The following is a 26,529-nucleotide window of genomic DNA, read 5'->3' on the forward strand; positions in this document are numbered from 1 at the left end:
AACCTTCTCACAAAGCTACTTATTTGATGCCCAACAGGCTTCGCTTTGTAATTTACGACCCTTGTACGCCTTTCTATGTTTCATTATTTCAAAAGCCTTAGGTAAACTTGTTTCAAATCCTGGAACAGCCGCATGTTTTCTGAAAAAAAAATGCTTTTGAAAGGCTGTTATTGCAAACGCGGAGACAAAATGAAGCGATAATGCAAACCACCAAGGTTATATTGTAAAAAGCCACACCACTCGAACTTGAGAAATGTTAATTTAACCGCAATTTCACTGAATTTAGCAACTTACAATGCGCACGCCCCTTCGTTATACGTGCGTCATTGCGTAACGCCTGGTCACGTGATCGCCATGCTTGCTATTTCATTTCGTGGCCGGTAACCGCGCAGCCGTGGTTCCAAACACACCCGAATTGAGGCGGATTTAATCAGAATTACGATTCCGGGGCGTCAGGTTTCTTAGTTTGGTCAGCGCCAGCAGAGCGAACCGGAGGAGTAGCTGTGTGTGTGTGTGTGTGGGGTCGGTAATCGCCGAAGTGCCACCCTTCGCAAATTAAATTTGGTGTTCCAGGCCAAGTTGAAAATGTTTGCTTTGCCAGGGTCCGTTATGGATGTTTTAGAAAATATGGGAGGGGACAATGTACTAAACTTGTCCAGGATGAATCTGGAAACGGTGGCTTTGGAAGACATCAGTGAAGAAAAGAAAAACGAGACTCACCAATTACTGTTGGCGCACAACAGATTTACCGTTTTCCCCCAAAATATTGCTTATTTAAGAAATCTGTTGTTCCTAGATATCAGTTCCAATGGGCTCGCCCACATCTGCGATCAGATCTTGAAACTTACCAAACTCAAGACTTTGATAGCCAAAAACAACAGAATGGACGAGTTCTCGCTGCCTAAAGATTTTGGAAAGATGAGTTTGGAAGTTGTCAATTTCAGTGGCAATCGCTTTGAAGAAGTGCCTTTTCAGCTTTTAGAATTGCAAAGACTCAAATCTCTTTCACTCGGAGGCAACAGACTGAAAACCATTCCACCAGAAATAGAGAATTTAACCAGGTAAAACGCTCTTTTCTCTCTCTGGGTTTACTGTAACCAGAAACCGCGAACCTGGCTTTTCGTTCTGAGAACTTGGTTATATAAAACTCGTGTTTCTAGGAAGTTCATTGACAGTCATGCTATATGCGTCGAAGTTATGAAGCCCACTTATCACATTTTAAAAAGGATACAGTCGACAGTGTCAGGATACGTTGTTTGATGTGGTATTGATGGTCCATTTTTGAATAACCCAACCCTAAAATGACAGTCTGAGATAAGTCATAAATAGAGAAGATTGTAATACGTTCTACTTAAATGAGTGGCAATTTTAATAATTTCTAGTTCGGTAATTTAACGTGTTTGACCTTGGTATTTTTTTCTAATGCCTCAGAAAGGTAGTTGTTTTACAGATTCAGTGCTGCAGCTGAGGTTAATAAATTTGTGGCTGATGCCAAAATTTACAACAGGATCTAAATCAGAAATCAGTTGGGAATTGGGCACAGGAATGGCACAAGAGTAAAGTGATGCATTTTTGGAAGTTAAACTAGGGTAAGACTTACACAATTAATGAGAAACCAAGGACTACGGGTACACAGTTCCCTGAAAGTTTCCACACTTGCAGACAGGGTGGTGGATGAGCATTGAGTTGTTTGTGATTTGTTTTGAAGGTGCACCCTGTTCCGGAGGAACTTTGTTTAATTTGGTTGTATATATGTACAGTCACATGATAATCAACTTGAACTTGAATTCTGGATCACAGGCAAGATCATATGGATTTGTGGTCATGTGCTATTTGGGCATTAAGGCCTTTGTTTGTGCCTTCGTTGGATGAGCATTGAGTCCAAAATAAGGGATGTCATGGGATTGAGTACAAAGCGTGGGATGCACCCGGAATATTGTGTTCATTACTTGCTGCCGCACTGTAGCAAGAATGTACTAAACTAGGGAGATTCCCAAGGAAGCTGCTGGAGCGGAGGGCTGGAGTTATGGGGAGAGATCAGATAGGCTGGAACTGTTTTTTCCTGGGGGGAGAAAAAGGAAGATGAGGGGGTTTATAAAATCTTAAGGGGCAGAGATAAGGTCGATGATCACCACTATTTTTTCAGGACATGGGGAGTCTTAACACTAGACAATGGAAAATTGAAGTGACCAGGGAAAGATTTAAAGTGGGTATAGGGATGAGCTGCCAATTGAAGTAGCAGATGCAGGTATAGTTACAACTTTTAGAAGATCTTTAGACAAGTTCATAGATGGAAAAGGTTTAGAGAGATGTGGGCCAATTACAGGCAAATGGACTAGCTTAAGAAGGAATCTTAGTGAGCTTCCCCTCTGCCACCTGATTCCTAAACAGACATTGAACCCATGAACACTACCTCACTTTTTACACATATATTCTGATTTTGCATTTTGATTATTCTATATATATATATATATACTGTAATTGGTTTACTTTTTTCTATATTATGTATTGCATTGAACTGCTGATACTAAGTTAACAAATTACACAACAGGTGCCAGTGATAATAAACCTGATTCTGATTCTTAAATTAATTGGACTAAAGGGCCTGTTTCCATGCGGTATGACTAATTGCATTAGTTTCTTATGACATTATACCTGTTCCTGTCATAAAGGAAACTGATGATTTAATTTAATTACGTAAATATTTACTTGTTTCACTGATGTAATCTAGTTTTTGAAAATTATATTTACCTTAAATAAGCTCTGCTTTGATCACAACCTTTGGAACATTTTGCCCTGCTGTCAGAAATGATCAGACATGATTGCATTTCCAATTGTTATCTTTGTTCTTTGCTACTTTGTATTTATAAGCTGCCCCATGGCCAGAAGCACCACAAAAACCTGTCTGTCTCCAAGTATATGCTGATTGCACTCAGTTCATCTCTCCTTCAGCTCTTAATTAGAAAAGTTCTACATTAATAGTGACAACTATGTGTGCACATCTGACGCCCAGTGCAGAAATTTCCTCACATAAGTATTAAGAAGCCCAAAACCTCATGCCTTAATGCCCAAATAGCACATGACCACAAGTCCATATGATCTTGCCTGTGATCCAAAATTCAAGTTCAAGTTGATTATCATGTGACTGTACATATATACAACCAAATTAAACAAAGTTCCTCCGGATCACGGTGCACCTTCAAAATAAATCACAAACAGCAGTTAAAACAAAATATTCCGACAAATAAGTTAATAAAATATAAATCAAAGTGTATGTGGTGCGCAACACAGGTACATAGTACAGTAAGTAGCTCGCTGTGCGAGTGGTAAGACCTCAGTGGTGGCAGGGTATTCATTAGTCTTGCAGGTTGAGGGAAGAATCTGTTACCCAGTCTGATGTCCTTATCCTGATGCTCCTGTACCTCCTTCCTGATGGTAATGGGTCAAAGAGATTGTGGGATGGGTGGTTGGGATCCTCAACCCAAGGGGCTTCCATATTCTTATTTGCCCAAGATCTGATATCCTCTCCCTCCACCTCAACTCACCAAAGTGTTTACTTACTTTGTTGAACAATGCTAAATCTTTTCATCAACTCTCCCATTCTGTCTTTCTCGCTTCTCCTCTTCATCATACAATCCACCAAATTATTTGTGAATTCCAGCTCTACCTCTTGTGTTCCTGGTTTTAAACATTTTACCTTCAGTAACCAAGATTGAGTTCACAGAAGCGCCCAATTTGGAGTTTATTTTCCGATACCTTTGTTTTCGTTACATTCTTTACTATTTTAGCATGCTGTTTAGAACTAGCCCCTTTGATTAAGCTTATTGTCATTTGTACTAATATTTTCCTGTTGTGACAAAATCTCAAACTTTATTTGCTTTTGTTCCCAAAAAAATGCCATTAGTGGATTAGTCGCTGATTGGCGTATATCAGCATATTAGAGGGAGATTGAAAATCTGGCTGAGTGGTGCCACAACAGAAACGTCTTACTCAACCATCGAGCTCTTGAACCAAAGGGGATAACTTGATTCAACCTCACTTGCCCCATCATTGAACTGTTCCCACAACCTATGGACTCACTTTCAAGGACCCTCATCTCATGTTCTCGATATTTATGGTTTATTTATTTATTATTGTTATTTTCTCTTTTTTTGTATTTACGGTTTGTTTTTTTTTTGCATACTGGTTGAATGCCAAAGTTGGTGCAGTCTTTCATTGATACTCTTATGGATTTATTGAGTATGCCTGCAAGAAAATGAACCTCAAGTGACATGTATGTACTTTGATAATAAATTTACTTTGAATGTCACCAATGCACTTGAGCAGAAAATCCAACAAATCATTTATTTAGGACACTGTCAGTTAATTCGGACAGGAGACATTTGCCGAACAGTTTCTAGCTGCTGTCTGTCACAAGTACTTGTATGGCCATTAGACACTACTCTGTGCTAGAGTAAACAGTTTTTAAATAGCATTAGTTGTGTATGCTTGTGTTATTTTATCCATTTGTACCAACAGACACTGTTCCAAAAAGCAGTGATTTTGGTCATTACGTTTGACTCTAAAAATAAATTCAGATCATTGCCAAGATGACATGAAAATACTTGAATAGCTGGGGAAAAATATTACCCTGACTTACACTGATTTTATTAATTTACAGTTAGTCAAAACAACACGGCAGAGTACACTTGTTGAATTCTTCAGTCAATAACAGCTAGGAACTAATGAAGTTTTATAATACTGTAGTAGTATTGGTAATGTTCTACCTTGTTCTGTATTTCATTTATATAGATAATTTGTAACTCAGTTAAATGTTAGTTTGTCTTTTTTTAAAATACCTTTTTAACTATTTCTTTGTAAGTTCGGCTATTTGGGGCAGCTGCTTATTCGGGCCAAAATGTGCTGGTCCCAATTAACTGGAATACACTGTATTAGTAAAAGACAAATTAGTTGATTGTTTTCAAAAACGAATCTGGTTTACTAATGTCCCTCAAGGAAGGAAATTGCCATTCATAACTGGCCTATTGATAATGAGAGATTCCAACACCATTCTGAGCAGGAGCAGTTCAGGATGTTTTGAAGACATCCCTAATCTGTGAATTATTTAGGTAAAGATCCAATTCCTGCCAGTTCCTGATGACAGGTGTATGGGGTTGAGTGGGATCTGGAATCAGCCATGATAGAATGGTGGTGCAGAATTGAAGGGCTGAATAGCCTCATTCTGCTCCTATGTCTTATGGTCTTCCTACCATCAGAGAGCCAGCATTCAGATAATTAATTAATGCATGTAATATTTAGCAATGATTGAATTAATCTAATATAGAGACTATGGACACCAAAACCATTTAAGCTCCAACGAAGACTGGAGGCACAGCATCATCTCCAGTCAGATTGCTTTGGTGCAGTACAAGTACAGTTTAATTCTTTTCATTAAAAATGGTAAGTTAAAATGTATCTGGCTAATTCTTCCATCAACTGTAAATAAAGTGATGGAAGAAGTCTTCTAAAGTTCTGATTTGCATTTAGTTTGGGTTCTGTAGGGATCCCTCTAGTCTCATTTCTTTTTAAATATTTTTATTGATTTTAAACAAACATAAATGAAACATGAATACAGAGAGTTTGAGAGTACATAGTTAATAGTTTAAGTAGACATTCAAATATATAATAATCAATATATATAACCTCCCAAACTCATAGTATTTATGAACAAAAGAAATTTTTTTTAAAAACCCAAAAAAAGAAGAAAAAAATCCACTAACCAATATGGGCCATTGCGTAATGTCAGATATATACAGTAGTGCCAATAACTCCGAACTTCCATCCAAATAATTAAGGATAATAAAAGTGAGGTTTACGAAAAGACAATTTAACTCATATGAAAATGTTGAGTAAATGGTCTCCAAGTTTCTTCAAATTTAACTGAAGGATCAAAAACAACACTTCTAATTTTTTCTAAGCTCAAACGAGATAGTTTGAGAAAACCATTGAAATATAGTTGGAGGGTTAATTTCTTTCCAATTCAATAAAATAGATCTTCTAGCCATTAATGTAACAAATGCAATCATTCGTCGAGATGAGGAGGATAAACGACTATTATCCACCATTGGTAAACCGAAAATTGCAGTAATAGGATGCGGTAGTCTCATTTTCGTAATGGCCTTGGGTCAACCATGGATAAAAAGACATGAACCCAGAGGTGTAATGAGAGGAGCTGACTCTGAGAAAGCAATTAAGCAGGTGTTGCATCAGGGAGTCTTGGTAAATTGATATCCATGTAAATCAGTGACAAATCCTTAGTGATTGGATTCATATCTAACAGAAAGGGAAATAGTTGTGGTCATTGGAGGTGACCATCCCAGCTTCAGGGTGTTGCTGTGGCAGTTGCTCAGGGCAGACACACAAGAGATTCTGACATGCTGAAAACCTGGAATCTCAGCCCAAAACAGTCAACTGTTTATTTACCTCCATAGATGCTGCCTGACTTGCTGAGTTCCTCCTGCATTTTGTGTGAGTTGCTCTGGGCAGTTGTTTCAACAATTCTCAGCTCAGAAGTTTGCTGGTAACTTCAGTGTCTGTTTCCATTTGCAATTCCTCAGACTATGAAGCAGCCGGCGTACATCAAGAGCTTGACAGTGTTCAGATTTGGACTAGGTACTGTCAAGAAACATTCATGTTGCACGTTATTAAGTTGTGAATAACTTCAGCTAAAGGAAGTTGAGCCACTACTCCTTGAGGTTCAATAATATTGCCATCTATGAGCCATCCAGCATCACCGTTCTGACAGCAATCAGCTAGAAAGTAAACATAGTAAGCAAATGCAGGAACTATAGGAGTTTTTGGAGTTTGGGTGTTCTGCATTGCATAACCTGCTACACACTTCTCAGATTCTTTCCATTATCTTGCCTGGATGAGAGCATCCAATAACATATAAAGAACTTATACCATCCAGAGTTAAACAACCTTTCCCACCAATACATCCTGGTTACTTTGCACCTTAACCCAACTTCTATATAGGACCCTGGTCAGACCCCACTTGGAGTACTGTGCTCAGTTCTGGTCGCCTCACTACCGGAAGGATGTGGAAGCCATAGAAAGGGTGCAGAAGAGATTTACAAGGATGTTGCCTGGTTTGGGGAGCATGCCTTATGAGAATTGATTGAGTGAACTCGGCCTTTTCTCCTTGGAGCGACGGAGAATGAGAGGTGACCTGATAGAGGTGTACAAGCTGATGAGAGGCATTGATCGTGTGGATAGTCAGAGGCTTTTTCCCCAGTGCTGACATGGTTGCTACAAGAGGATACAGGTTTAAGGTGATGGGGAGTAGGTATAGAGGAGATGTCAGGGTATGTTTTTTACTCAGAGAGTGGTAAGTGTGTGGAATGGGCTGCCAGCTACAGTGGTGGAGGCAGATACCAAAGGGTCTTTTAAGAGGCTTTTAGATAGGTACATGGAACTTAGTGAAATAGAGGACTATAGGTAAGCCTAGTAATTTCTAAGGTAGGGACGTGTTTGGCACAACTTTGTGGGCCGAAGGGCCTGTATTGTACTGTAGGTTTCTATGTTCCTATGTAAGATTGAGTGGGCTGTAAGTGCTGATCTTGCCAGCATTCTAACATTCCATGAGTAGAAAGAAAGATGTAGTAAATTTTCCCATAATAAGGCACGAAATGTGTGAGAGCCATTCAAAATAAAATCCTATGTCAGCCATAGAATTAGAATTGTTTGTGTTTCTTTGTCAAACAGGCATCCTTAGGGTCAAGATGGCTGCAAGATGACATGCCTGGTTATAGCAGTTCAGAACCATGTCAACTCTCTACGACAGGCTCAGTACTCAGTACTCATATAGGTTTGCAGTACTTGAGGACGCTGCTCCTGATTGAACAGCCAGCATGATCCAAGTAGACCCATTACTGGAGCTGGATTCTCAAGTCCAGATAACCAGCAAGGAAATGTCCTAACTTGTTTGGTGATCTTGGCTGAACAAGCAACAGGAAACCTATCTGTACTCTCCTCCGGTAAGTCGCATGGTTTTATTGGTTGAATTCCAATATTGCTTTGCACATTTTGGGAGAGTCTCTACACTCTACCAAGCAGCAAATACAGTGGATTCTAGACCTAAATAAGCAGGGTCATACACACAAGAGATTCTGCAGACGATTGAAATCTTGAACAATGCACACAAAATGCTGGATAACTCGGCAAGTCAGGTAGCTATGGAGGGGAATAAAGAGTCGAACTTTATTCCCCTCCAATGATGCTGGCATGACTTGCTGTGTTACTTCAGGATTTAGTGAGTTGCTTAAGTATGCACAAAATGTACCACAAGATCATTGTCACACAAGTTTAGGACTATCATGAGTGTGTATTTTCTAGTATGATGTTTAGGAAACTCCAATGATAGGTTCCTGTATATAGATGGTCAAAGTAAAGATTTCTCTTCCCTTGAGAGTGAATAGCAAACCTTATCTTTCTCAACTTTGACTTCTGCAGTTTGAGTTACAGTGGATTCTGCATGATTGGGACCACTACATTTTTGCCCAGAAAAGCAGCTGTCCCAGTTAGCTGAAGTTTCATGGGAATGGTTACAAGATATAAAAAAGACAAATTACTATTTAATTATTTATATGAAATTTATGTATTTATATGAAATACTGAACAAATTAGAACACTACCAATACCTCTACAGCACTATAAAACAGTATTAATTCCTAATAGTTATTGACAGATGAATTCATTGTGTATTCTGTTTTATTCTTTTGACTGTAAATGAACAAAATATACATCTAGCCTTCCTACAATGCTTTAGATGACTGCATCCTCCAAACCTTTTACATTGTAACATCAATTTTCATTGTAACATTCAAGTTGATAGTTAATACCTTCATAACTCCCAACTTATTGAAGTAGTGAAATTGATTAATTTTCACCCTAGCTGCTTCTGGCATCTCCACACCTGAATGCTTGAAACCGCAGTGATTAAAACAGTTCCAAATTTTCTTACTGCTTATTTCACATGCATACTAAGCATGGTGTAATGTCTAATGGCCATGCAAATGCATGTGACTGACGCTAGTTAGAAATTGTTCAAGAAAAGTCTCCCACCCCAATTAAGCACCATATTCTCCCAAATAAATTAAGGGAATCTTGTCTATTTTCTTGATTTGGTTTTTGTTCTTTAAGAGTTGTCACAAATACATGACTGCCCTGATTAATCAATAGCCCAAATAACTGGAATCCACTGTATTTAAATAGTACTGATTTCACTATCGGAAACCATCTGGAACTGGGAAGAGGGAAATAGCTGTGCTTAACTTTCGCCTCTTAAAAGTTCTTAGAATTTGTTCAGTTAGATATTTTATTGGATTGGGTGTTAATAAATGTTAAAACTTATATTTGTGAACGTAGGTAGCTACCATCAAATGTAACCAAAGTTTAAAGTAGATTGAGATGAATACAAAATCCTGCTGTGCTTATATTCTTTCATTGGCACTAGTTCAAATAGAGACTAAATTTATTCTGTTAATAGATGAATTCACAAACATTAGTTTTGTTTCTGGTGTATGTTGCGATATCTGAAACAAAAATTTATGATTTAGCTTGTGTGGAAAGTACCTGCCGTGATACTTCATAAACCTGCTGCGAGAAATTTTCAGCAAATGTTACAGTCTTAGATCAGTGGAATAATCAACAAGCTTCAAAACCAAGGCCTCTGTGCCTCCTCTAGCAACTGGGTCCTTGATTTCCTCATCAGGAGACCACGGTCAGTGCAGATGGGAAATAACATCTCCTTGCTGGCAGTCAACACTGGCACACTTCGAGGATGTGTGCTTGGCCCGCTGCTCTACTCTCTCTACACTCATGACGAAGCACAGCTCAAGTGCCATCTATAAATTTGTCGATTTCACAAGTTATTGTTCACAATTTATCATATCAGGTGGTGATGAGGTGGAGTACTTCATTGAGGTAGATTGGCTAATTGAGTGGTGTTGAAACAACAACCTTGCACTCATTGTCATTAAGATCAAGGAATTGATTGTTGACTTCAGGATGGCAGAATCAGGAGAACACACACCAGTCCTCACAGTTTATGTGGTGAGCAGCTTTAAGTTCTTGGGTAGCAACATATAAGATGCTGGAGGAACTCAGCAGGCCAAGCAGCACCTATGGGGGATAAAAAAAGTACTGTCAACATTTCGGGCTGAAACTCTTTGGCAGAACTGGAGAAGTATAGGTGAATAGATTAATAGATTTTAAAGGGGAGGATGAGAGAGAGAGAGAGAGAAACAAAAGGTGATAGGTGAATCCAGGAGGGAGAGAGATGAAGTAAAAAGCTGGGAAGTAGATTGGTGAAAGAGATACAGGGCTGGAGAAGGGGGAATCTTTAAATGTCCAACAAAGGTCATTTTTGGGACAATCTGAACAAATTCTCTGGCAGTAGCGGACACCCACCAGTAAGTGCACGGTTATCAGAATAACAGAAAACAACTTGGAAATGATCATTGTTATATTTCACTCTGGAGGAAACTGCTTTTCAGTTGCAGAGTGCTGAGCAAATATCATGCAGCCAAATTTCTAGATGTGTCTTGTATTTTTAAAAAAAAGCCTTCCTTCAAATTGTCTACATATATTAACATGCATATATTAATCCCATCATCATACTGGGATTGGGTGACGTATAATTTACAAAAGCTAGTGGACCAGCCAGAAATTATAAAGACGAGAAAATCTGTAGATGTTGGAAATCCAAAGCAGCACACACAAAGTGCAGGAGGAACTGAGCAGGCCAGACAACATCAATGGAAAAGAGTAAACGTTTGTCATTACCATGCAGAGGAGGTTCACCAGGTTGATTCCAGAGACGAGGGGATTAGAGTTTGAGGTGAGATTGAGTCGCCTGGGACTGTACGTGCTGGAATTCAGAAGAATGACAGGAGATCTGAATGACAGGAAAGTTGTTTGCACTGACAAGTGTGACTAGAACTAGGGGACCACAGCCTCAAGATTCGGGAGAGTAGGTTTAGGATGGAGATGAGGAGGAACTGCTTTCCCCAGAGAGCAGTGAATTTATGGAATTCTCTACCCAATCAAGTAATGGATATATTTCCCCCATAATCCTCAGTAAATGTATTTAATACATGCTTGGATAGTTTTTTGCATAGAAGGGGAATTAAGCGTTATGGGGGTGGGGGGAAGTCAGGTAGGGGAAGATGATTCCATGGTCAGATCAGCCATGATCTTATTAAATGGCGGGGCAAGCTTGATGAGCTAGGTGCTTGGGTTCTGGACCTTGACTGTTCAGGACTGGAAAGAAAGATGAGAAGTCAGATTAAGAAGGTTGGGGGAGGGGCGAAAGAAGTACAAGGTGGGGAGGAGGCGAAATATAGAACTGGGAAGCTGTTTGGTGAAAGTGATAAAGGGCTGGAGATGGGGGAATCTGATAGGAGAGGACAGGAGACCATGGAAGAAATAGGAGGAAGAGGAAAAATAGTATTAGTCAGGTGCTGGGTGTCCTGCAGTGCTTGAATTGCTTGCAAACAATACCTTTTCACTGTCTACAAGGCATAAATCAGGAGTGTGTGGAATGTCCTTCATTTGCTCCAATGAACATAGCTTAAAGTTTTGATAACATGTGCCGTTACTCAGCTAAGGCAGCACACAGATTGCCTTCCAAATGTATGACCACTTCCATATTATATTGCTGTTCCATCATTGCTAGGTCTGAATCCTGGAAATGTCTACTGCACAACATCAGAAGTGTGATATTACCAGAAAGACTGCAGCAATTAAAGTAAATCCCTCTCTGATACTTGGGCAATTTGGAATCAGCAGTAAATTTCAGCCTTGCTGATGATGACCGCATCCTGGTGAATGAAAGATTAACGTAGACACAAGTCATCTGAGTGCTTAGTTTATTGTTACATTGAGATTGTCCTTGCAGAATTTACGTAGCATTTGCTTTTTGTTATTAAAAGCTTCAGCAGCAGAAATGTGAACTTATTGTTTATAATGTTGATATTTTCTTGTTCATGGCAATAATTCCATGATCTTTGTCCTGAATCCTTTATCTGCTCCATGTCTGTGTACTACGGTTAATTTTAACAATCTAGTTTTTTTTTAGTAATTGATATTATTGTGACTCCTGACAGTTGCTCCGAATTCTGTTCCTTATAAGGGGCTTCAAACTTTGTTCTATTCTTTCACTACACTAAGTGGCCAGGAGCCAATGAAATCTGTGCATTCTTCAACACTGTACCAAGTATAAATTATTTGAAGTTTGTAATGTGTTATAAATTAGTACAAATTTATTTGCAACACTGTAATTTCAATTTCTTTCTATTTTCAATTACAAAATGCTCCCCCTACTCCTGTCCACTTTTTCCATTAGCAGATTTTTTTGTGGGTTTTGAATTTGTTGGCTGATTTTTGGGCCAGATGTGCTGTCATTGGAGAGGGTCCAGAGGAGGTTCATGAGAATGAATTTATGAGAAGCATTTGATGGCTCTAGGCCTGTACTCACTGGAATTTAGAAGAATGAAGGAGGATCTCATTGAAAAGTATCAAATATTGAAAGGCCTAGATAGTGTATTTAGAGGGGATGTTTTCCGTAGTGGCAAACTCTAGGACCAGAGGATACAGCCTTGGAATACAAGGATGTCCCTGTAGAACAGAGATGAGGAGAAATTTCTTTAGCCAGAGGATGGTGAGTCTGTGGAGTTCATTGCCACAGACTGTTGTGGAGGCCAAATCATTGGGTATATTTAAAGAAGATGTTGATAGGTTCTTAATTTGTAAGGGCATCAAAGATTATGGGGAGATGGCAGAAGAATGGGATTGAGAGGGATGATAGAATGACAGAGTGGGCTTGAAGGGCCAAATGGCCCAGTTGTGCGCGCACTTCTTATGGTCTTATTTTCCATTGATTTGAACAAGCACAACCTGAATTTGTATAGCACATGGGTACTCCAAATCACTTCATAGGAGGCTAATCAAACAATATTTAATATTGTTTTCTTTCTTTTTCAAGATCTGCAATGGGTCTTGGATCTAAAACATTAACTTTATGTTTTCACAGACACTGTCTGATCTTGTTGTTTCCAGCACTTTCTGTTTTAATTAATATTTGATACCAAGTCACATAGAAATTTTGGGACAGACATAACAAAAGCTTAGCAATAATCCAATCATTCCCATTAATTAAGTTTTTTTTAAACTCTAGCAAACAATACAACAGATATCTTAACAATTCCACTCCATTCTGCCTCCAACTAGTGTTAAACTTTGGACTTTGTAAGTAAACAGCTGTTTCAGTCACCTGACCTGCTTTAGTAAATCAAGATAGCAAATGTCTTTTAGTTCAGTTGACAGCATTGTATTTTGATGAATTGAAACCTTAATCAAATTAAGTCACTTTGATTTGTCATCCTCCAGCTTCAATTTGTATGATGTATCTCTAGTGACAAACATTACAGGTGACCCTGTTTACGACTGTTTGCCCTAATGGAATTTATGTTCAAAATAAAAGGCAGATAACCACAAAATTATTTTCTTTTTCATCTTGTATTTCTTGATGCACGTGCAATGACTGTCTCAGCTTTGAATTGCAAATTAAAGTTTAACACTTCTTGAAGAATCTTCTGCGTCTCCTGGTCGTTTGTGGGGCACAAGAAACCACAACACCACCAAGGAGGAGTAATTTCCAGCTAACAAAGCAGTTTGAACACAGATCGTTTATTTTTAGTGATACATTTAGATAAAAATTCTTAAAATTTTTAAAACTCAGCATTTCTACCTTAAAGATTTTTGAATTACGAACAATTTGTAAAACACAAGATTTCCAAAACACAGGTGCAGTTTATATCAGCTAAAAAGACATACCATCAAGTTGCAGACAAATGAGTCAACTGTTGTAACAACCGAACATGCTGGTTCACCCTGTCTTTCTGTCATTTTTTTTTTAAGTCCCATGGCCATTCCTAACAAGCCTGACTGCTCTCTTACATTTACCGTAGATTCCGGATTTTAAGCCGCTACTTTTTTCCCACATTTTGAACAGCTTTGAACTTTGCGGCCAATAATCCGAAGCGGCTAATGCATGGTTTTTTTCATGCCGCCTCGTAAACATTTTGCCTCGTAACAGTAGACCAATAAAATTGATGAGTAGTTCACAGAGGTCCAATGAAATTGTACGATAAATCAAGCGCACTTTCACAATTAAATTATTGTAAATCAGTCATTTGTACTCACCCTCATCAACATGGAAAACACTCGAAGCATTGTGCTACCTACCCTACTTAGTTTAAACTATATTTGTTTTCTGTACTACATCGCGGGATGCTATGACGACACACCCGGTTTCGCGGTGTCTTGTGGGAAAATGCCGTTTGCGATGAAACGGGACGGAGGGAGGGAGCGCATTACGCGAGCGGCTTTGGATCTGAGCGAACTCTGCTTTTAAATGCCGTTTGCGATGAAACGGAAAGGAGGGGGGGAGCGCATTACGCGAGCGGCTTTGGATCTGAGCGAACTCTGCTTTTAAATGCCGTTTGCGATGAAACGGAAAGGAGGGGGGGAGCGCATTACGCGAGCGGCTTTGGATCCGAGCGAACTCTGCTTTTAAGTTAAAGGTATCAATAACTTTTCCTGGTAGGCTGAAGTATATATATTTTTTACCAGTCGTTAGGAGATATTGGAATGTTGTTCAGTAAAGAAGTATACGCAACGTATATTTAAAAGTAGCCGCGTACGGGCACGGTTCGAAAAAAAGCATTTGCAATATGTATTTGTTTTTGTTACCATATGGATTTAATTAAAAGTTTAAAAAATCCTCACGTGTAATATCTTTCTGTGTAAATATCTCATATTACAACGTGGGACACCTGCGGCCGAAAATCCGGTGCGGCCTAAAATCCGGTGCGGCCTTTACAATTAAAAAAATGATTTTATTTCTAAAATTAGAGCCAGCGGCTTAAAATCAGGTGCGCTCTGTAGTCCGGAATCTACGGTATATTGATTTTATTTTTGGTACTTGGACAACTCCACACGCATGTGATATTTTTTAAGATACGTTGTCATGCAGATGGTGTAAAAGTTACTGGGGACAGATATCCCAGATATCCACAATTAATGCTGATGAAGGCTGACTGAGTAAACAGATCTTCCACCTGTTGATAGATCAGATATTTGATGTGCTAAGTGATGGTATCAATCTGGTCTGGAAGCTGTCTTGAACTAAATAACTTAGCCAGTCCTGTCTAGTTCGATGCAGGCCAATTAACATAATCATTGTTTTACACTGCATCTCTTGAGCAGTCAGCCCAGATACTATGGTCAGCAATCAATGACGTTTGTTTCCAAAGCTGTCTTTTTAATGTCAAACTGATTATTGCTGGCCATTTGCATTAATTACTGGTGACTGGCTCCAATTTATAGCAAGAAGAACAAAGAATATTGGTTGGAAGTTTAACTTGCTCATAAGCAATTCTCTCTTCTTTAGAGGTGTCAGCAGCTGTGTTTAAAAAGCGGAGCTTGGCAAAAAGGCCCCTTGGCCCTAGACAGTGAATATCCCTCACTACTGTTGGTCACAAGACCAGTATTTGTTCCCATTTTCTAATGGGTCTTCAGAAGTTTTATGAATCACCTTCTTCAACCTTTGCAGATCTTTGGTCATTTCTGATTTATGGCCCAGAAAAGAACATAATTTTCCTCCCTGGAGCCCCCTTTCTCTTTCCCTTTCTTATCATTTACCTGTATGCTTTTCTTTAACAAAAATTGGCCACGGTCTTTGCTTTTCTCCAACTGCCATTGGTGTCATTCTTTTGCTAAATTGATAATTCATCTCTTTTCTCTCCCTTCACCCCCCCCACCCATGCCCCCACCATCCCATTTGATAATGGCCCCTCTTAATTTCACAGGAGCAGGTGATTGTCCTTCTGTCCTGTATGGTTATTAATAACTGCTGCCAACTGCTGTTCAATTTGCAAATTTGCCTACCGCCACTGTAGTTGTAGTGGATGAAATCTCACAGGCTTTTCAATTAGCCTTGGACCACCTGGACAACAGCAAGACCTGTGTCAGGCTGCTGTTTATTGAGTAATATCGCCTCAATACTAATCAACAAGCTTCATAATCTGAGCCTCTCTGTAACTAGATCTTTGACTTCCTCATCAGGAAACCAGTCAGTGCAAATCGTAAATAGATTGGAGTGAGATCGATTGACTGGTAGAGTATTAACATACTCAGTCCTACGCAATGTCATTGAGACCAAGGAATTGATTGTGGACTTCAGGAAGGGGACATCTGGAGAACACATGACAGTCCTCATGAAATGGCCAGCAGTGGAAAGGGTGAACAGTTTCAAGTTCCTGGGTATCAACATCTCTGAAGATGTATCCTGAACCCAATGTGTTGATGCAATTACGATGAAGGCTATATTTCATTAGGAGTCTAAGGAGATTTGATATGTCACTAAAGACTAGCAAATGTCTGCAGAAGTACTGTGGAGAGCATTCTAGCTGGTTGCATTGCTGTCTGGTATGGAATGCCAGTGCACAGAATCATAAAACTATGTGCAGGGTTGTAAACTTAACCTGCTCCAACATGGGAACTAGTCTCCCCACTATCAAAGAAATCTTCAAAAGATGATGCGTCAAAAATTTGCATCCGTCATTAAGAACCCCTAATACTCAGAGCATGCCCTATTTTCATTGCTATCATCAGGAAGGTGGTACAGGAGCCTGAAGACACACGTTCCATTTTTTAGGAACAGTTTCTTTCCTTCGACTGTCAGATTTCTGAACAGTTCATGAACCCATGAACTCTACATCACTATTTTTCTCTCTTTTTGCACTAGCTATTTATTTTTTGTAGTATTGTAGCTTGTGGTAATTTTAATGTACTGTACTGCTGCCTCAAAACAACAAATTTCATGACATGCATCAGTGATAATAAACCTGATTCTAATTGTTTGACAACTTTTATTCCAGATTACTTGATTATCCCGCTAAACTAAAGAGCATTAATCTCCATGAGTGTGTGCCTTCAGGTTTTTGTACCTCCTACCTGATGGTAACAGTGAGAAAAGGGCATGTCCTGGGTGCTGGAGGTCCTTAATAATGGACGCTCCCTTTCTGAGACACCGCAACTTGAAGATGTCCTGGCTTCCTTGTAGGCTAGTACCCAAGATGGAGCTGCCTAGGTTTACAACCTTCTGCAGATTCTTTTGGTTTCTGTGCAATAGTCCCTCCATCCCAGACAGTGATGCAGCCTGTTAGAATACTCTCCACAGTACAACTATAGAACTTTTTGAGTGTATCTGTTGACATGCCAAACATCTTCAAACTCCTGACAAAGTATAGCCGCTGTCTTGCCTTCTTTATAACTGCATCGACATGTTGGGACCAGGTTAGGTCCTCAAAGACATCCAGGAACTTGAAACTACTCACTCTCTCCACTTCTGATCCCTTTGAGGATTGGTATGTGTTCCTTTGTCTTACCCTTCCTGAAGTCCACAATCAGCTCTTTCGTTTTACTGACGCTGAGTGCTAAGTTGTGCTGCGGCACCACTCCACTAATTAAACTAGCATCTATAACATCGTTAATGAACACTTTGATGAGGTGTTTTTGCTGATTTCACCATTGTTTAGTGAATACAGCACTTATTTAAATTTCATTTCCATTAATACAACGTCCAGTGTTCTATTTGGCTTTAGATTAAAAGTATGCTGTTGTATTTTTCTATGCTGTACACTAGAAATCCCATCATGTTCCGAGACTTCCAGTTGGCAGCCATATGGAGTAGTCACAGAGAACGAGCACTCCGTTTTACTTTCTATCTCCACACTCCTCCTTTCCCCCTTCTCTCAAACCAAACTGTTAGACTTTTTGCTCTTCCACCTGCCTGCGACTATGCTCGTTCACAGTGACTTCAAGGAGTATTAAGCCCGGGAAAAAAGACAACTTGGTGGCTGGCCTGACTGTGGAGGCCATCTCCACGCTACTAGACCAACATCGTGCAGCGTTAGTGGCCGATTCAAATAATCTTTCAGCCTGCTGGAAGCGAAATTTAACCAAATATAATCCAAAGTGGAGGACCATAGCCAACGCTTACCTTCTCTTGAGCTCGCCACGAATTACCTGAGCCAGTGCGTAAGTGAACTGGAAACTATCTGCTCCAGCTTGCATGAAAACAATATCAAGCTAACGGCTAAAGTTACTGACTTGGAAGGCCAGAGCAGACGGCAGAACCTATGCACCCTGGGCCTGCCAGAATCTATTGAAGGCGGGCGCCCTACTGAATTTTTTTCCACTCTGCTTTGTGAGATCTTCAGGAAGGAGACCCTCCCATCCCTGCCGGAGTTTGATATTGCCCACCGTTCACTAGCAGCCAAACCAGCCCCAGGTCAGAGACCACACCCGGTTATTCTTTGCCTCTACAGCTACAAGATTAAGGATCTCCTGGTCAGAGAGGCCCGGCGGAGAGGGAAGCCAGAATACCACGGCCAACAGATTCGTGGTGCGCAAGACTATTCTGAAGTTTTGAGCCTGTGAGCTGAGTATAGAGAAGTAATGAAGGAGCTATACAACCGAGGAAGTGGCTACGCTTGGTTGACGAAGCATGGAACTACATCAATAGCCTCCCCACTGCATGGAACTCTTCATAAAATACTTTTTTTTCCCCCCATATCCTCTGCAGGCAACGTTAGTAGTGCCTGGATAGCGAGGGCTGGTCTGACTTGGCCAGGTTAGGTACTGACTACTATGAAGGGTAGAATAATATTCGCTCAAATCTCACTCTCACTCATCTCCAATTCAATGAACTGTGCATCTTTTCGTGGGAAGAGCTCTGAGTAAAGTCTGCTTATTTTTCTAATTACTTTTTCACTTTTTTCAAATATAAGTTGATACTTCTGTTTTATGTTTTATTTTTCGGAGCCATGTTTAACAAACCTTGGGGAAATTGTTTACCTCATTAGGCACAATGTCACTTTAGAAGTGTTAAATGCTTACTGTTCCCTTTTAAATAACAGTAATGGAGTTGCAGAAGGTGCTACAAGTGACAGAAAGTTGTACTGTTGGGTGACTATTGTTCTTCAGAGCTTGCTGCTATATTCTTTGACAGGTGGGTTGTGGGGTGGGGAGAAGGTACTCCAATGCCGGTTCGGTTTTAAGATCCCTAGAAGTTCTTGCTATACAGGATTTATTTCTGCCTTATTTCTCTTTGTTTTACACTTTTGCCCCAGACCTGATACCCGAAATCTAGATACCGCTTATGCCTATCAATCTGTATCTTTTTAAAAGGAGAATGGTTAATCCGTTAAATTTTGTGAGCTGGAATGTCAAAGGGTGAATCACCCTGTTAAAAGAAGGAAGGTGTTCTCACATCTCAAACAGTTTAATACAGCAATTGCATTTCTACAAGAAACACACATTTGCAGTTCTGATAATTCCCGTCTTATGTCACGATGGGCGGGGCAGCACTTCTACTCCACTTGTTAGGCTAAAGCCAGCGATGTCTTAATTCTTATTAACCAAAACGTTCCCTTTGAGCTCCACAACACAATATCAGACACAAACAGCAGTTTTGTCATTGTCTCGGGGAAATTATATAATACGTTGGTAGTGCTGGCTAACATATATGCTCCTAACTCGGACGATGTGGGCTTCTTTGAATGTTTTTCTGCGCTGCCTGATCTGAGTTCACACACTCTCATACTAGGTGGAGACTTCAACAGTTGGTTAGATCCGGTGCTGGATCGATCATCTCCTATTCCCATAGTACCAAGCAAATCTGCCTCATTAATTCAGTCCTTCCTTTCCAATTATGGCATCTCCAATGTATGACATTTTCTCCACGCAAATAAGAGAGAATATTCTTTCTTCTCACACATTCATCACACCTTTACTAGAATTGACTAATTTTAATTAATAATCAGCTGATTCCTTCGGTCTGTTCCTGTGTTTCTCAGAGCTCAGTGATATCAAACCACACCTCGGTTGTCCTGGCCATAACTCTTCCTGGCCTTTCTCAAATAAATAAGCATTGGCGTTTCAATTCGACCTTTCTGTCAGATAATGATTTTGTAAAATTTATGGAGGACCGGATAATCTTTTTTCCTTAATACCAATATGTCACTTGAAACCTCAAGCCTGGTTGTTTGGGACGCTATGAAAGCATACCTCAAGTGTCAAATAATTTCCTACACTGCGAATATGAAAAGAAAAACCCATAAAGAACGACTAGATCTGGCCAATCAAATTAAAGAAATAGACCAACAATATGCTCAATTTAAAAATCCAGAGCTGTACAAAAAACAAGTGGAACTCCAAACCAAATTTGATCTTATTTCCACTCACCCAATTGAACGCCAACTCTTGAAGAACAAGAGCCTGTTTTATATCCACGGTGACAAATCTGGCAGATTTTTAGCCAACCAATTAAGGGGCCTCAAAGCTAAACAACACCATCACAAACCTTCGAATGGAAAATGGAAACATCACCTCGAATCACTCTGAAATCAATGACATATTTAGGAATTTTTACTCCTGACTTTATTCTTCCGAATCCCCAAATGATAACATTTCAGTCAAGAATTTTTTAAACAGCTTAAATATTCCCACGCTCTCTCCTGATTTCAAAATGAGACTGAATGAGCCAATATCATTACAGGAAATATCCTCAGCCATCTCGTCACTGCAAACTGGTAAATCTCCAGGACCCGACGGGTTCCCTGTAGAATTCTTTAAATTATTTTCATCACTGCTTTTACCTCAATTAACCTTGGTTCTATCTGATTCATTTAAACAAGGTAAATTTACAACATCATTTAATGAGGCATGCATCATTCTAGCGAAGAGAAGCAAGGATCCAACAGAGTGCTTGTCATACAAGCCAATCTCTCTGTTAAATGTCGATGTCAAATTTTTAGTTAAAGTTTTGGCCTGTAGACTGGAGAACTTACTACCCTCAATTATTTCTGAAGACCAAACTGGCTTTGTCAAAAACTGCCTCCCCTTTTTTAACATATGCCGTCTCTTTAATATTTTATACTTGCCTTCAGTTGGGATCCCTTAATGTGCCATTTCCTCAGATGCAGAGAAAGTGTTTGACCGTGTGGAATGGAATTACCTCTTTGCTGTTTTAGAAAAATTTGATTTCGGACCAAGTTTTATCAAGTGGATTAAACTGTTATATTCTCATCCCACCGCTTCTGTTTTGACCAACTCTCAGCAATCCCAACCCTTCAACCTCAAACGTGGAATCCGTCAAGGTTGCCCTTTAAGCCCTTTACTTTTCGATCTGGCCATAGAGCCATTGGCAATTGCGTTCTGCAGTTGTGCGGACCTGACGGGGATTTGGAGGGGGGGGAATTGAGCACAAAGTTTCCCTTTATGCTGACGATCTTCTACTTTTTATATCAAACCCAATCACCTCTTTACCCCCCATGTTCTCACTCCTTGACAAATTTAGCCAGTTTTCTGGATACAAACTTAACTTGCACAAGAGCGAATTTTTTTCCAATAAATAGAGAAGCACAAACGTTAGAGTTTCATAACCTCCCTTTTAAGGTAGTGAGTAACCAATTTACTTACGTTGGTGTCACAGTAACAAGGAAATATAAGTGTCTTTTTGGAGAAAACTTTATTAATTTGTTAAATCAAACAAAACAGAGCCTAGCACAGTGATCACCCCTGTACATGTCCCTGATGGGCCAAATCAACATTGTCAAAATGAACATCCTTCCTAAATGTTTATACCTTTTCCAATCCATACCAATTTTCATTCCTAAAGCCTTTTTTGACTCGCTAGACTCAGTCATATCGTCCTACCTATGGAAGGGCAAGCATCCCCGACTGAATAAAGTTCATCCTCAAAAATCTAAAAGTGTTTGGGGCATGGCTCTGCCCAACTTCTGCTTATGCTACTGGGCAGCTAACATTCTTTGTCTCGTCTTTTGGTCTCATTTTTATAATCAATCCGACTGCCCAATATGGGTGACAGTGGAGCTGAACTCTACTAAGAATGCTTTCATCTCACACTTCTTGGATCCGCACTCCCTTTTCGTACGTCTAAACCAATTGGTAATCATGTCATCAGGCACACCCTGAGAGCGTGGGCTCAGTTCAGAAAGCATAGTGGTCTCCGTGGCTTCTCTCTTTCAAGTCCTATTCTACATAATCATCTCTTCCAGCCTTCTGTACGTTATTCAACATTTCAAGACTGGTACAGAAAGGGCAGCAGGTGCTTTAAAGATCTTTTTTTAGACAACTGTTTTGCATCATTTGAATAACTGTCTGCGAAGTTTAATCTACCCACCACTCATTTCTGTAGATATTTGCAAATTAGACATTTCATCTGCCCTCTGATACCAAACTTTCCTGAGACACTGGACACAAATGTCATTGATATGTTTCTCTGTTTGAATCCATTGCGCAAAGGTCTAATATCTTTTATCCGTGACAAGCTAGCGGCTCTGAGGTGATCCTGTCTTGACAAAATTAAAACTGCCTGGGAGCAAGATTTAAATTTTTCAATGTCAGATGAGATATGGGATGAAGTCCTCAAATTAGTTAACTCAACCTCTTTATGTGCCCACTACTGCCTGTTACAGTTCAAGGTCGTACACAGGGCCCATATGTCTAAAACTAAATTATCTCGCATTTACCCAGATGTTAATCCCTGATGTGACAAATGCAAAAGGGGCGAGGCTTCCCTTATCCATATGTACCAGACATGCCCTAGTTTGGAAAAATAGTGGAAAGATGTTTTCTAAGCTCTATCCCAAATACTTAATTACAATCTGGAACCCAACCCTTTGTTTGCTCTTTTCGGCACCTCCGGGAAGGGGGACAATGTCCGACTAAACATCGCACACTTTCTTTTGCTTCTCTGTTGGCCAGGCACGCAGTTTTGCTCAAGTAGAGGGAACACTCACGCTCCTCCCACCCACACTCAGTGGCTCAGGGACATCATGTTCATTCTACACCTTGAGAAGATCCACTACTCAATCCGGACATGAAGTTCCAAAAGGTGTGGAGACCCTATTTTTAAATATTTTCAAAATTCCCAGCCAGACTGTAGGTCCATTTTCTCTCCCTTTCCTCAGTACATAAGTCCCTGACCTCCAGCATTTTCTGGTAAAACTCTTTGGACTCAAATTTGTTATCATACGACAGCCTATGTATTAGAAAAATACACCTCTATACCAATGCAGCTCTGTGGGGACAAAGGTTCTGTTTAACCTTTTTTGCCGATACATTGATGGCTTGGAGTTGGGGATGGGGAGGGGTGGAGTGATTATCAAAGCAAGTTTGTTCTATGGGTGCATCTTTTTCATAAATGTGAATTGTACATTTGATACATTTGTTATGCACTGCACAATTCTCCTTTATACTATGTTCTCTTTATTTAAAAAACAATTTAAAAATGTTGGAAAAAAAAGAAATCCCATTTTGTTTAACTAATTTGAATGACTTTATTGAAGAAAACTCAATGCACTAGAGTTTGTGTGTGTGTCTGTATATATTTATGTGTGTATATGCATATGTGGATTTAGAGCAGGTGATTGTCAAGACAACTTCTGTGATTGGCTTGTTCATGAACTTGAAACCCAGCTATTTCTGTTGACCACAGTGAAAATGGGAAGACAGCTGGTACTCTCAAACATGCTCATCGTGTGACAGCAGTGATGATTTTCTCTCCCCTGTGAATCCTACAACTGAGCAGCACATTGGAAATCCTAAAACTTGCAAAAGACTTTTTATAATCTGTTTTTTTGTTTTGTATTAAGGGTTTAGAATCAATTCAGAATCAATTTCCTACATAATACTGGAAACATTTTCATTAAGAAAAAATGAAAGTTATAACTGAGCACAGGATTTCCCTTTACAGAAGCAGCACTGACTTTTATGGTATCATTCCAGAAGTTTTTGTGTAAAGTGTATGCTTTCCAATTACTTAAGCAATGGTTTTACATTGTGTATTTGAGACGTTTCAAATAAGCGATGCTTAGGGACGGAACATTCCAGCTTCAATTCATGTTTGTTGATCTCCACAGATGTTGGGATGCCTAGGCCCAAAGGTAGAAAATAATCAGCCCTGGTTTGCACTCCTAACCGTTATTCCCATCCGAGTTATTAATATGTTGACAGCTGAAGGTGTCCTTAATTGTGCAATACATTAACTGTTACTTGCTATCCAGCCTGACACAAGTGCTGTATCTAAACGCTGCTGTTGTCCATGGAGTTACATCTCAACTTTTGACCCTGCATTTACTTGAGAACTATGGTAGGGAAAGAGTGAGTGGGTTGGGTGAATGTAGAGCATGACGTGCACTGGCTGAGGGAAAACTAAAAGTTGTAAGCCTCCTTATCAGTAATGAACTGACTGACTTCCCATGTGAGGTAAGTAAATATCTTTTCTTTCTCAATCTTTTTATTATTATTATTAATATCAGCAAAATAAAATAATACATAGATAATGGGATTACAAACATACACTTTCAAACTAAACATAAGAGAATACATAAGCAATAATTACAATATAAATGAGTATTCCCAAATCATAAACAATACAATATACAAATAAACAAGTCAAACCTAGGTATATCATAATATATTTTTTAAAAAAGAAAAAAATTATGCAAAAAACTAATCTAATAATCTAATAGCTAATAGAGAAAAAAACAAAAAAGAAAAAAGAGAAAAATAAAAAAGAAAAAGAAAAAAGAAAAGAGAAAAAAAGGGCTGTTTATAATATCTCACAACAATAGAAATTCATCAATGTCGTCAACTCCGATCCTCTCAACATATATACAATCGAAACTGGAAAAACAAATAGGCTTGGAACAGGGTCATTTACATCATATGAAAATATTGAATAAAAGGTCTCCATATCTTATCAAATTTAATAGAAATATCAAATACCACACATAATTTTTTCTAAATTTAGACATAACATAGTTTGAGAAAGCCAATGAAATACGATAGGAGGATTAATTTCTTTCCAATTCAACAAAATAGATCTTCGAGCCATTAATGTAAGAAATGCAATCATTCGACAAGCGGAAGGGGATAAATGGAGTGAGTCCATCATTGGTAAACCAAAAATTGCAGTAATAGGATGAGGTTGTAAATCAATGTTCAATACCGCAGAAATAATATCAAAAATATTTCCAATATTTTTTCAAAAGCGGACATGACCAAAACATATGAGTTAAAGACGCTATCTCAGAATGACATCTGTCACAAATAGGATTTATATAGGAATAAAAATGAGCCAATTTATCCTTGGACATATGAGCCCTATGCACAACTTTAAACTGTATTAATGAATGTTTAGCACATATAGATGATGTATTAACTAATTGAAGAATTTTATCCCAATTCTCAATAGGGATAATAAGGTTAAGTTCTCTTTCCCAATCATTTTTAATCTTATAAAAGGGCTCTGAACGTATCTTCATAATTATATTGTAAAGTTTTGATATTAGCCCTTTCTGAAAAGGATTTAGTTCAAACAAATTTTCCAAAATACCTGAAGACACAAAATTTGGAAAAGTAGGAAGTACAGTATTTAAGAAATTCCTAATCTGTAAATATCTAAAAAAAAATGAATTCTAGGCAAATTATATTTATTAAATAATTGCTCAAAAGACATAAAACAATTATCTAAAAATAACTCGGAAAATCGTAGTAATCCTTTAGTCTTCCAAGCTGAATAAGCTTGGTCTATAATAGAAGGATTTAAAAAAAGCAATTGGATACAATAAGAATATTTAGAACAAACTGAGTCAACCCAAAAAATTTCCGAAATTGAAACCATATACGTAAAGTATGTTTAACTATCAGGTTGTCAATTCGTTTCGGCAATTTGGAAAGAGCGAAGGGAAGAGAAGTCCCTAAAATAGAACCCAATGCGAATCCTTGTACAGAATTAATTTCCAAGTTCACCCAATGAGGACTAAAAGATATATCCCAATCCTTTAACCGACATATCAAATATCGGATATTAACTGCCCAATAATAAAATCTAAAATTAGGCAATGCCAATCCAACTTCCTTCCTTGCCTTCTGTAAATATTTTTACCTAATCTAGGATTTTTATTCTGCCATATATATGAGGAAATTTTTGAATCAACATTAGAAAAAAAAGATCTCGGAATAAAAATTGGTACTGCTTGAAATATATAAAAACTTGGGTAAAATAACCATCTTAATGGCATTAATCCGACCTATCAAAGATAGAGATAATGGTGACCACTTAGTAAACAAACATTTAATTTGATCAATTAAGGGTAAAAAATTAACCTTAAATAAGTCTTTATAGTTTTTTGTGATTTTAATCCCTAAATAAATAAGAGTCATTAACTAATTTAAAAGGTAAATTTCCATAAATTGGAACCTGTCTCTTTGAAGGAAACAATTCACTCTTATTAAGATTTAATTTATACCCGGAAAAATCACTAAATTGAACCAACAGTGATAAAACTGCAGGAATGGATTTCTCAGGATCAGAAATAAATAATAATAATA

At 38.7% G+C, this 26,529-nt stretch overlaps 1 protein-coding gene across 1 annotated transcript in view; it reads left to right on the top strand.

The window, feature by feature from the left end:
* The first annotated feature begins 366 nt into the window (after window positions 1-366).
* lrrc58b (leucine rich repeat containing 58b) overlaps window positions 367-26,529 on the top strand; it is a 55,462-nt gene continuing 29,299 nt past the window's right edge. The window contains exon 1 of the mRNA XM_073045340.1: window positions 367-1,061. Coding sequence (XP_072901441.1) covers window positions 586-1,061 — 476 coding nt within the window. The 5' untranslated portion in view covers window positions 367-585. The remainder of the gene's footprint in view (window positions 1,062-26,529) is intronic.

Source organism: Hemitrygon akajei, chromosome 5, assembly GCF_048418815.1.
Source record: "Hemitrygon akajei chromosome 5, sHemAka1.3, whole genome shotgun sequence".
NCBI classification, from domain to species: Eukaryota; Metazoa; Chordata; class Chondrichthyes; order Myliobatiformes; family Dasyatidae; genus Hemitrygon; species Hemitrygon akajei.